The 12,468-nt window shown below is 37.9% G+C and overlaps 1 protein-coding gene across 1 annotated transcript in view; it reads left to right on the top strand.

Annotated features, from left to right (window-relative positions):
• UTRN (utrophin) overlaps nt 1-12,468 on the top strand; it is a 512,939-nt gene that overhangs the window by 387,653 nt on the left and 112,818 nt on the right. The window contains exon 52 of the mRNA XM_011997130.1: nt 10,111-10,283. Within this exon, the coding sequence (XP_011852520.1) occupies nt 10,111-10,283 (173 nt within the window). The remainder of the gene's footprint in view (nt 1-10,110; nt 10,284-12,468) is intronic.

Below are 12,468 nucleotides of genomic sequence, written 5' to 3'. Positions count from 1 at the left end.
TGATGTTAGGGTGTCAATTTTAGATCTTTCCAGCTTTCTCTTGTGGGCATTTAGTGCTATAAATTTCCCTCTACACACTGCTTTGAATGTGTCCCGGAGATTCTGGTATGTTGTGTATTTGTTCTCATTGGTTTCAAAGAACAGCTTTATTTCTGTCTTCATTTCATTATATACCCAGTAGTCATTCAGGAGCAGGTTATTCAGTTTCCATGTAGTTGAGCAGTTTTGCTTGAGTGTCTTAGTCCTGAGTTCTAGTTTGATTGCACCATGGTCTGAGAGACAGTTTGTTATAATTTCTGTCCTTTTACATTTGCTGAGGAGTGCTTTACTTCCAACTATGTGGTCAATTTTGGAATAAGTGTGATGTGGTGCTGAGAAGAATGTATATTCTGTTGATTTGGGGTGGAGAGTTCTGTAGATGTCTATTAGGTCCTCTTGGTGCAGAGTTGAGTTCAATTCCTGGATATCTTTTTTAACTTTCTGTCTCGCTGATCTGTCTAATGTTGACAATGGAAGTCTCTCATTATTATTATATGGGAGTCTAAGTCTCTTTGTAAGTCTCTACGGACTTGCTTTATGAATCTGGGTGCTCCTGTATTGGGTGCATATATATTTAGGATAGTTAGCTCTTCCTGTTGAATTGATCCCTTTACCATTATGGAATGATCTTCTTTGTCTCTTTTGATCTTTGATGGTTTAAAGTCTGTTTTATCAGAGACTAGATTGCAACCCCTGCTTTTTTTTGTTTTCCATTTGCTTAGTAAATCTTCCTCCATCCCTTTGTTTTGAGCCTATGTGTGTCTCTGCATGTGAGATGGGTCTCCTGAATACAGCACATTGATGGGTCTTGACTCTTTATCCAATTTACCAGTCTGTATCTTTTAATTGGACCATTTAGTCCATTTACATTTAAGGTTAATATTGTTAAGTGTGAACTTGATCCTGTCATTGTGATATTAGCTGGTTACTTTCCTCGTTAGTTGATGCAATTTCTTCCTAGCCTCGACGGTCTTTACATTTTGGCATGTTTTTGCAACGGCTGGTACCAGTTGTTCCTTTCCATGTTTAGTGCTTCCTTCAGGGTCTCTTGTAGGGCAGGCCTGGTGGTGACAAAATCTGTAAACATTTGCGTGTCTGTAAAGGATTTTATTTCTCCTTCACTTATGAAATTTAGTTTGGCTGGATATGAAATTCTGGGTTGAAAATTCTTTTCTTTAAGATGTTGAATATTGGCCCCCACTCTCTTCTGGCTTGTAGAGTTTCTGCCGAGAGATCTGCTGTTAGTCTGATGGGCTTCCCTTTGTGGGTAACCCAACCTTTCTCTCTGGCTGCCCTTAACATTTTTTCCTTCATTTCAACTTTGGTGAATCTGACAATTATGTGCCTTGGAGTTGCTCTTCTTGAGGAGTATCTTTGTGGCGTTCTCTGTATTTCCTGAATTAGAATGTTGGCCTGCCTCACTAGGTTGGGGAAGTTCTTCTGGGTGATATCCTGAAGAGTGTTTTCCAACTTAGTTCCATTTTCCCCCTCACTTTCAGGCATAGCAATCAGACGTAGATTTGGTCTTTTCACATAATCCCATATTTCTTGGAGGCTTTGTTCATTTCTTTTTCCTCTTTTTTCTCTAGACTTCTCTTCTCACTTCATTTCATTCATTTGATCTTCAGTCATTGATACTCTTTCTTCCAGTTGATTGAATCGGTTACTGAAGCTTGTGCATTTGTCACGTAATTCTCATGTCATGGTTTTTATCTGTATCAGTTTGTTTATGGCCTTCTCTGCATTGATTATTCTACTTATCCATTCTTCCATTCTTTTTTTCAAGATTTTTAGTTTCTTTGCGCTGGGTACGTAGTTCCTCCTTTAGCTCTGAGAAGTTTGATCGACCTAAGCCTTCTTCTCTCAACTCATCAAAGTCATTCTCCGTCCAACTTTGATCCATTGTTGGCGATGAGCTGCATTCCTTTGGAGGGGGAGATGCACTCTGATTTTTTGAATTTCCAGCTTTTCTGCCCTGCTTTTTCCCCATCTTTGTGGTTTTATCTGCCTTTGGTCTTTGATGTTGGTGACATACTGATGGGGTTTTGGTGTGGGTGTCCTTTCTGTTTGTTAGTTGTCCTTCTAACAGTCAGGACCCTCAGCTGCAGGTCTGTTGGGGTTTGCTTGAGGTCCACTCCAGACCCTGTTGCAGAAGATAGAATATTGCTGAACAGCGAGTGTTGCTGTGTGATTCTTGCTCTGGAAACTTCGTTTCAGAGGTGTACCCAGCCATGTGAGGTGTGAGGTGTGGTATGTCTCCCAGTTAGGTTACTCAAGGGTCAGGGACCCACTTGAGCAGGCAGTCTGTCCATTCTCAGATCTTAACCTCCGTTCTGGGAGACCCACTGCTCTCTTCAAAGCTGTCAGACAGGGTCATTTACATCTGTAGAGGTTTCTACTGCTTTTTGTTTAGCTATGCCCTGTCTCCAGAGGTGGAGTCTACAGAGGCAGACAGGCCTCCTTGAGCTGTGGTGGGCTCCACCCAGTTCGAGCTTCCCAATGGCTTTGTTTACCTAGTTAAGCTTCGGCAATGGCAGGTGCCCCTCCCCCAGCCTCGCTGCTGCCTTGCAGTTAGATCTCAGACTGCTGTGCTAGCAATGAGGGGGGCTCCATGGGCGAGGGATCCTCCAGGCCAGGTGTGCCGTTTGCTAAGACCCTTGATAAAGTGCAGTATTAGGGTGGGAGTTACCCGATTTTTCAGGTGTTGCGTGTCTCAGTTTCCCTTGGCTAGGAAAAGGAATTCCCTTCCCCCTTGCACTTCCCACATGAGGCGATGCCTCGCCCTGCTTCAGCTGTCGCTGGTCGGGCTGCACCAACTGACCAGCATCGATTGTCTGGCACTCCCCAGTGAGATGAACTCAGTATCTCAGTTGAAAATGCAGAAATCACCTGCCTTCTCTGTTGCTTGTGCTGGGAGCTGGAGGCTGGAGCTGTTCCTATTCGGCCATCTTGCTCAGGATCTCAGGAGTGAGTTTTAAATGAAGAAAAACACTCTGAGTATTTAAAGTATTACTAGGTAAATTTTCACCCTGTTTATTTATTTATAACAAGAGAAACTTATGATGAGTGAAGCCGTCTTAATCAGTTTGGGCTACTATAACAAAATGCCATAGAGTAGTTTGTAAGCCACAGAAATATATTTCTCTTGGATCTGGGGACTGGGAAGTCCAAGATCAAGGCACTGGCAGATTCGATATTCTAGTGAGGGTCTGCTTTCTGGTTCATAGGTATCACCTTCTAGGTGGGTCTTCACATGATGGCAAGGGCAGGGCAGCTCTCTGGGACTTCCTTTATAGGGGTAGTAATCTCATTCATGAGAGCATGACCTTATCACTTCCCAAAGGCCCCACCTCCTAATAACATCATTGTCAGGGTTCGGGTTTCAAAAAACAATTTTGGGAAGACACAAATATTCAGACTATAGCAGAGTCATATGAAGAAAAGCTTGAAAGTAGAAGGACAATAGAACTACAGTGTTTAGGAGTTTGCTCTCCTTTACTAGTTCAGATTCATTGCCTGAAATGAAAGTTTTTTACTTCTTCAGTGAGCTGTTTTACTGTTCATTACCACTGAAAGCCATGGAAACTCACCACATCTTCATAGCTACCTCTGGTGCTTGTTTTTCTGTTTGTAGATTCACACTTGCTTATGGTACATTAATGGCTGTCACACCAGAGTTAGCTACAACTAGGTTGCTTCCATTAAATTCAGGAGGAAAAGATAATTGGTAAACTAATATAGATAGTTGCTGAAAATTTTATAAGGGAAGAGTAGTAAGAAAATTGGATAGGCACTCCAAATCTTAAATTTGTTAGATTTATCTAATTATAAAAAGAAACTTTGTGTAGAACTTTTTGAAAACTCAGAGAAGTATAGAGAAGAAAACTAAACTTACCTGTAATCCTCTTCTATAGAGATTACACTATTTTTGTTTTATAGTCCTATTGTGTATGTGTACAATTATATACAAATACATAGGCCAGTTAAAGTACATACTTTTAAAAATGAAATTATTATGATATATAGTTTTATATCCTGTTTTTAAAAATATGGTATCACCACTAATATATTATGATAGCTTCCACTCTTTTTCTCTAAAAACAATCAGTGTGTTAAAACATTTTTAGACATAAATCTTCTTAAGTTAGATAATTTCAACATTTTTTTGACTTTTTAAAATTGCAGTAGTTTTGTGGGGAGCAGATGAGGTTACATGCATAAATTCTTTAGTGATGATTTCTGAGATTTTGGTGCACCCATCACCCAAGCAGTGTACACTGAACCTAATGTATAGTCTTTTATCCCTCATCCTACCTCCCACCCTCCTGCTGGAGCTCCCAGAGTCCATTATACCATTCTTTTGACTTTCTGTCTTCATAGCTTAGCTCCCACTTATAAGTGAGAATATATGATGTTTGATTTTCCATTCCTGACTGACTTCACTTAGAATAATGGTCTCCAACTCCATCCAGATTTCTGTGAATGCCATTATTTCATTCCTTTTTATGCCTGAGTGGAATTCCATGGGGGGTGTGTGTGTGTGTGTGTGTGTGTGTGTGTATAATCACATTTTCTTTACTCACTTGTTGACTGATAGGCATTTGTGCTGGTTGCATATTTTTGCAATCACAAATGGTGCTGCTATAAACATTCCTGTGCAAATGTCTTTTTCATATAATGACTTATTTTCCTCTGGGAAGATACCCAAGGGTGGAATTGATGGATCAAATGGTAGTTCCACTTTTAGTTCTTTAAGGACCCTCTATGCTGTTTTTCATAATGGTTGTACTAGTTTATACTCCCACGAGCAGTGTAAAACTTCCCTTTTTAACACATCTACACCAACATCTATTTTTTTAAATTTTTAAATTATGGCCATTCTTGCAGAAGTAAGGGGTATCACACTGTGGTTTTGATTTGCATTTCCCTGATAATTAGTGATGTACAGCATTTTTTCATGTGTTTATTGGCCATTTGTATATCTTCTTTTGTTCTATTCATGTCCTTAACCCAGTTTTTGATGGGATTATTTTTTTTTTCCTTGCTGATTTGTTCGAGTTCCTTGTAGATTCCAGATATTAGTCCTTTGCTGGATGCATAGTTTGTGAATATTTTCTCCCACTCTGTGACTCTATGGGCTGTCCATTTCCTCTGCTCATTGTTTATTTTGCTGTGCAGAATATTTTTTGTTTAATTAAGTCCCATCTATTTATAATTGTTTTTGTTGCATTTGCTTTTGGGTTCTTGGTCATGAAGTCTTTGCCTAAGCCAATGCCTAGAAGAGTTTTTCTGATGTTATCTTCCAGAATTTTTATGGTTTCAGATACTTGTGTATGTTAAACCATCCCTGCATCCCTGGTGTGAAACCCATTGGATCGTGGTGGATTATCTTTTTGATATGCTGTTTACTTCAGTTAGCTAGTATGTTTTTGAGGATTTTTGCATCTGTGTTTATCAGTGATACTGGTTTGTAGTTTTCTTTTTTGTTATGTCTCTTTCTGGTTTTGGTATCAGGTTGATACTTGCTTCGTGGAACGATTTAGGGAGGATTCCCTCTTTCTCTGTCTTGTGGAATAGTGTCAATATAATTGGTACCAGTTCTTCTTTGAATGTCTGGTAGAATTCGGCTGTGAATCCATCTGGTCCTGGACTGTTTTTTTTTTTTTTTTTGGTAGCTTTTTAACTATCATTTCAATCTTGCTGCTTGTTACTGGTCTATTCTGAGTGTCTCTTTCTTCCTTGTTTAATTTAGAAAGGTTGTATATTTCCAGGAATTTATCCATCTCCTCTATGTTTTCCAGCTTATGTGTGTAAAGGCGTTCACATTGTTCATGGTAGCCTTGCATCATCTTTTATATTTCTGTAGTATCAGTTGTAGTATCACTCATTTCGTTTCAACTGAGCTCATTTATATCCTCTCTCTTCTTTTCTTGGTTAATCATGTTAATGGTCTATCAGTTTTATTTATCATTTCAAAGAACCAGCTCTTTGTTTCACTTACTTTTTGTGTTTTTTGTTTGTTTGTTTCACTTTCATTTGGTTCTGCTCTGATCTTTGTTATTTCTTTTCTTCTGCTGGGTTTGGGTTTGGCTTGTTCTTGTCTCTAGTTCCTTGAGTTGTGACCTTAGATTGTCTGTCTGTGCTCGTTCAGACTTTTTGGTGTAGACATTTAATGCTACGTACTTTCCTCTTAGCACTGCTTTTGTTATATCCCAGAGGTTTTGATAGGTTGTGTCACTATTATTGTTCAGTTCAAAGAATTTTTTAATTTCCATCTTGATATCTTTGTTAACTGAAAGATCATTCAGGAGCAGATTATTTAATTTCTGTGTATTTGTATACTTTTGAAGGCTCCTTTTGGAATTAATTTGCAATATTTTTCCACTGTGGTCTTCTGAGAGAGTACTTGATATAGTTTTGATTTTCTTAAATTTATTGAGGATTGTTTTATGGCTTATCATATGGTCTATCTTGAAGAATGTTCCATGTGCTGATGAAAAGAATATATATTCTGCAGTTGTTGCGTAGACTGTTCTGTAAACATCTGTTAAGTCCATTTGTTCTAGGATATAGTTTAAGTTCATCGTTTCTTTGTTGACTTTCTGTCTTGATGACCCCTCTAGTACTGTCAGTGGAGTATTGAAGTCCCATCTAATTATTGTGTTGCCATCTGTCCCATTTCTTAGGTCTAGTAGTAATTATTTTATAAATTTGAGAGCTCCTATGTTAGGTGCATGGACTAATCCTTTTATCATTATATAATATCCTTTATTGTCTTTTTAGTTTTTGCTTTAAAGTATGTTTTGTCTGATATAAGAATAGCTACCCCTGCTTGCTTTTGGTTTCCTTTTGCATGGAATATCTTTTCTAATCCTTTACTCAGTCTCCCAAGTAGCTGGGACCACAGGTGCATTCCACCATTTCCAGCTAATTTTTTTTTTTTGTATTTTGGGTAGAGACGGGGTTTTGCCATGTTGCCCAGGCAGGTCTCAAACTCCTGAGTTCAAGTGACCCTCCTGCCTCAGCCTCTCAAAGTACTGGGATTACAGGCATGAGCCACCACACTTAGCCATGTTTGAAATTTCTTTAAGTTGATTTTTACCTTTCTCTGGTGCCTCCTTGAGTAACTTAATAATCAACCTTCTGAATTATTTATCTGGTAATTCAGATATTTCTTGTTGGTTTGGACTGGATCCATTGCTGGAAAGGTAATGTGATCTTTTGGGGGTGTTATAGAACTTTATTTTGTCATATTACCAGAACTGCTTTTTTAGTTCCTTCTCATTTGAATAGACTGTTTCATCGGAAAGATCTGGAACTCACGGGCTGCTATTTGGATTCTTTTGCCCTGTAAGATGATCACTTGATGTAGTGGTCTCCCTCTTCCCCTAGGGATGGGACTTCCTGAGAATCAGACTGCAGTGATTGTTGTGCTTTTCTGCATCTAGATACCCAGCAGGGCTACGGGGCTCAAATCTGGTCCTAGGGAATGTCTACAAAGAGTCCTGTGATGTGATCTGTCCTCAGGTCTCCCAGCCATAGATAGCAGCACCTGCTCCAGTGGAGGCTGCAGGGGAGTGAAGTGGGCTCTGTGGTAATCCTTGGTTGTAGTTTTGTTTAGTGCTCTGGTTTCCTCGAATGCCAGTTATGCTAGCAGTGAAGTTGTCATGTGAACAGACTCAGAACTTATGGTTAAGCTGCTGTTTGGTAAGCAGTGGAATTAACTGTTGTTTTCTCCTTCTTTGGAGCAGGGTTGTTCTGTTATGAGTGGCTGTCGTGACTTGAGTTGGTTGGCCTCTAGCCAGGAGGTGGTGCTTTCAGGACAGCGCCAGCTGCACTAGTAGTAGGATGGTATGATATTGCCCTATGTTGGCCAGGATGAGTACTCAGGTCATCTCAGGTGATGGGTGAGGCTGTAAAACTCCCAAGAGCTTATGCTGTCTTGTGGCAATTGCAGTGGCAACTTCCTTCTTTAAAAGGGTCTGTGAATTCTTTTGGTTTTCTTGGTGTGTTCCTGCAGCAGTTCTTGGAGCAAAAGTTCACAACGTGAGTCTCCAGATGCTGTTCTGTCCATCTAAGCAGGAGCAATGCATTAGACCTGTCTCCTATCTGCCATTTTCCTCAAAAGAATTTTAAGTCTGTGGCTTTTGATATAGATTACCAAACGTTTCCCCAAAATCTGAACCAATTTAAAAAAATTTTATAATAATTCTAATTTTACTTAAACTGCCTCCAAATTTATTTTATAAAGATAAACTCTTTTTTTTGGCTTTTTAATTTAATATTAGATATAAATAAATTATTGAAATTCCCAGATAATGCATGCAATTGTTTTGGATAAATCAGTGGGATAATATTTTCTTTTATATTTAGTTATCAAAATAGATTAAGGGCAAGTAAAGTTAGGGAGACTGACTTTCTTTGTATTTTCTTTATACTTAGCCAGAAATTTTTCTGTTACAGAAGAATTAGATTGTTATTTACATGCCAAATATATGTTTTTGTGCTTATTCCCAAGAATGATCTTTCATATCAATAATAAAATAATTAGGTTGATAAATTTAAGAATCGTTTTAAATCAAATAACATCACTTCAATACGTGCATAAAGGCTAGATCTTGTCAAAATCTTCCTCTCCCCTCTTTCTCTGTTCCTGTGTGTGCATAAGCCTAACTATATCAGTTATTCTATGCTTTTGGAAGTATTTTTGCTCACAAGTTAAAAATTGTTTTTTTTTTTTTTTTTTAATTTTACTTTAAGTTCAGGGATACATGTGCAGAACGTGCAAGTTTGTTACATAAGTATACATGTGCCATGGTGGTTTGCTGCACCCATCAACCCATCATCTACATTAGGTATTTCTCCTAATGCTATCCCTCCCCTAGCCCCACCCCCCGACAGGCCTCGGTATGTGATGGTCCCCACCCTGTGTCCAAGTGATCTCATTGTTCAATTCCCACCTATGAGTGAGAACATGCAGTGTTTGGTTTTCTGTCCTTGTGATAGTTTGCTGAGAATGATGGTTTCCAGCTTCATTCATGTCCCTGCAAAGGACATGAACTCATCCTTTATTATGGCTGCATAGTGTTCCATGGTATATATGTGCCACATTTTCTTTATCCAGTCTATCATTGATGGACATTTGGGTTGTTTTCAAGTCTTTGTTATTGTAAATAGTGCTGCAATAAACATACATGTGCATTTGTCTTTATAGTAGAATGATTTATAATCCTTTGGATATATACCCAGTGATGGGATTCTGGATCAAATGATATTTTTGGTTCTATATCTTTGAGGAATTGCCACACTGTCTTCCACAATGGTTGCACTAATTTATAGTCCCACCAACAGTGTAAAAGCGTTCCTATTTCTCTACATCCTCGCCAGCATCTGTTGTTTCCAGGGTTTTTAATGTTTGTCATTCTAACTGGCAGGAAATGTTATCTCGTTGTGGTTTTGATTTGCATTTCTCTAATGACCAGTGATGATGAGCTCTTTTTCATATGTTTCTTGGCCACATAAATGTCTTCTTTTGAGAAGTCTCTCTTCGAACCCTTTGCCCGCTTTTTGGTAGGGTTGTTTGCGTTTTTCTTGTAAATATGTTTAAGTTCCTTGTAGATTCTTGATATTAGCCATTGGTCAGATGGATATATTGCAGAAATTTTCTCCCATTCTGTAGGTTGCCTGTTCACTCTGATGATAGTTTCTTTTGCTGCTCAGAGCAATTGATAGATTCAGTGCTGTTCCCATCAAGCTACCATTGACTTTCTTCACAGAACTGGAGAAAACGACTTTAAATTTCATATGGAACCAAAAAAGAGCCTGTATAGCCAAGACAATCCTAAGCAAAAAGAACAAAGCTGGAAGTACTGAAGATTTAAAGACTATTATTTTCAGAATAATAAGAATTTTGGAAGCACTTGAATTTTTTATAATTTAAGGTGAAATGAACTGTTTTGCTTGAGAGAAACTCTTCCGTTAATATAAAGCTATAAAGTTCTATGCAGAAATTCCAATACTTATTACTGATTCCTAACATTTGCATTATCTATTTGCTTTTTTTCTGTTTAGGACATCCAGGCAGAAATTGATGCCCACAATGACATATTTAAAAGTATTGACGGAAACAGGCAGAAGATGGTAAAAGCTTTGGGAAATTCTGAAGAGGCTACTATGCTTCAACATCGACTGGATGATATGAACCAAAGATGGAATGACTTAAAAGCAAAATCTGCTAGCATCAGGTCAGAATAGTCAATATCAAAATAAAAATAATGGGGTGGAGGGGGCAGATACTTGTGATTTTTGTATATCAGAAAGAGAAAGGGCAGCCTTACCACTGCTGCTACTTTATCAGAAGCAGTTTAAGATTTAAATGCAAAGCCTGTTTCCTTGAGTTATATAGTTCAAACTCTATTTGTGTCCAATACTGTCTACTAACTGTTCCAGACTATTCATAAATGTTCATATATTGTAAACCTAACAATACTAGCAATAATACTGTTAGCAACATCTGCTAATTACTGAGTGTTTACCTTGACTATGTATTTGTTAGGATCTTTACAAATGTTACTTTATTTCATAATAAAAAAAAATCCTAGAAAGGTGGGTAGTAACATTATTCCTTCTATGAGGAAACAGAGGTTTAATGAATATAAGCAACTTGCCAAGTTTTGAGGCTAAGAAGTGCCAAGCCAGAATTTGAATCTAGATCTTTTTGACTCTTGGCAGTGAACATGTTTTGCTTAATCATGCTGTTTATATGCCTCATTCAAGATGTATTTATAGAAATTAAATATCTCTTATGGACACTAAAATGGAAAATTGATGATTCATGTCTGCATTTGGAGAGAGTAAAATTAAATGAGGATGAACCTTAGGACCAGAATTCTGACTAGGAAAAGACCTTGAAAATTACCCAGAGAGACAGAATGATTAGTGTTATTGGGGTCAAGAATATTTTAAGATCATATTTAATAGATAGTGGACAGGTCCTAATTAAATATAAATGTAGTGAATACTGGCTGAAAAATATGTTATTGCGCAAAAATCTAAAAGCAGAACATTGGCGGGAAGTCCTAGATCCGTTTTGTTTTGTTTTGTTTTTTGCAGCTTACCATGTGTACAACCTTTAAACCAAATGGTCTTGAATTTGACTCTGACTTTACTATTTACTCTCTGATCTTGAACAAACTACTCAGCCTCTTTGAGCCTTAAATTTATTTACAAAATCAGAATAGAAATATTTAACACTCACGATTGCTATGAAGATTGAATGGAATGATTTGATAGTTCCCTAATCTATGTAAATCCTGCCTAAGAAAGCATCTAGTGAAATATTTTTATACATAAAGGGGTTCAGTGGGTCTGCCTCCGCTGGTTTCAAGATTTAATGGAGAACAGAATCTTCAATGATTACCTATCATGAATGAATTTAAAAAAATTTTTTCTAAGACGTCTTCAAAGGTTTTTATTCTTCTGGGGCTCAGAGAGTGGAATTTGCAGTTCCTCTTACATGTGAGGAAGGGAGCAATGTAGCATGGACATGGATGCTCTGTATAAAGTTCCCATTGGAAAATATAATAGATCAGCATTGGCCAACTACTTTTTCTTAATAAGAAAATTTGGGAGGCCGAGACGGGCGGATCATGAGATCAGGAGATCGAGACCATCCTGGCTAACACGGTGAAACCCCGTCTCTTCTAAAAAGTACAAAAAAACTAGCCGGGCGAGGTGGGGGGCGGTAGTCCCACTACTCGAGAGGCTGAGGCAGGAGAATGGCGTAAACCCGGGAGGCGGAGCTTGCAGTGAGCTGAGATCCGGCCACTGCACTCCAGCCTGGGCGACAGAGCGAGATTCCGTCTCAAAAAAAAAAAAAAAAAAAGAGAGAGAGAGAGAAGAAAATTAGGGAGTACTATGTAGTGAGGGATTATACTTGTTTAAGACTTGAATTTTCAACTGCCTAGATCCCATCAGGTTGCAACTTTCCATTCCTCATAAATATGAGCAAAAATATTTAAAATGTTAATAGTGAAAAGCATTCACTGAGCAACCAACAAAGTCATCTCTGCCAACAACCTAAGAATTCCAGAGCTGGTCCTAGTGAAGTGTACATGGTGCTGAGATTTTCAGAGGTTAGAGAATGACTTATTTAGGAAGAATAATTCAATGAAGACCTATAACATAAACAGATAAGTAAAAAGTTATAGACAAAAAATTTTTGGTCTTTCTTGCGAGTTATTGCCTAAGCCTATCATGACAAATTTTTGTTTTTTAAACTGGAAAGAAAGAACTTATAAACTACAGCTGGAATATTATGTAATAAGTGAGTTAATGTTATTTTTTTTTAAATTTATTTATTATTATTATACTTTAAGTTGTAGGGTACATGTGCATAACGTGCAGGTTTGTTACATATGTATACTTGTG

The sequence above is a fragment of the Mandrillus leucophaeus genome, unplaced genomic scaffold (genome assembly GCF_000951045.1).
Source record: "Mandrillus leucophaeus isolate KB7577 unplaced genomic scaffold, Mleu.le_1.0 Scaffold531, whole genome shotgun sequence".
NCBI classification, from domain to species: Eukaryota; Metazoa; Chordata; class Mammalia; order Primates; family Cercopithecidae; genus Mandrillus; species Mandrillus leucophaeus.
Note: the sequence above shows the minus strand (reverse complement) of the source record. Positions and strands in the feature narration are given on the sequence as shown.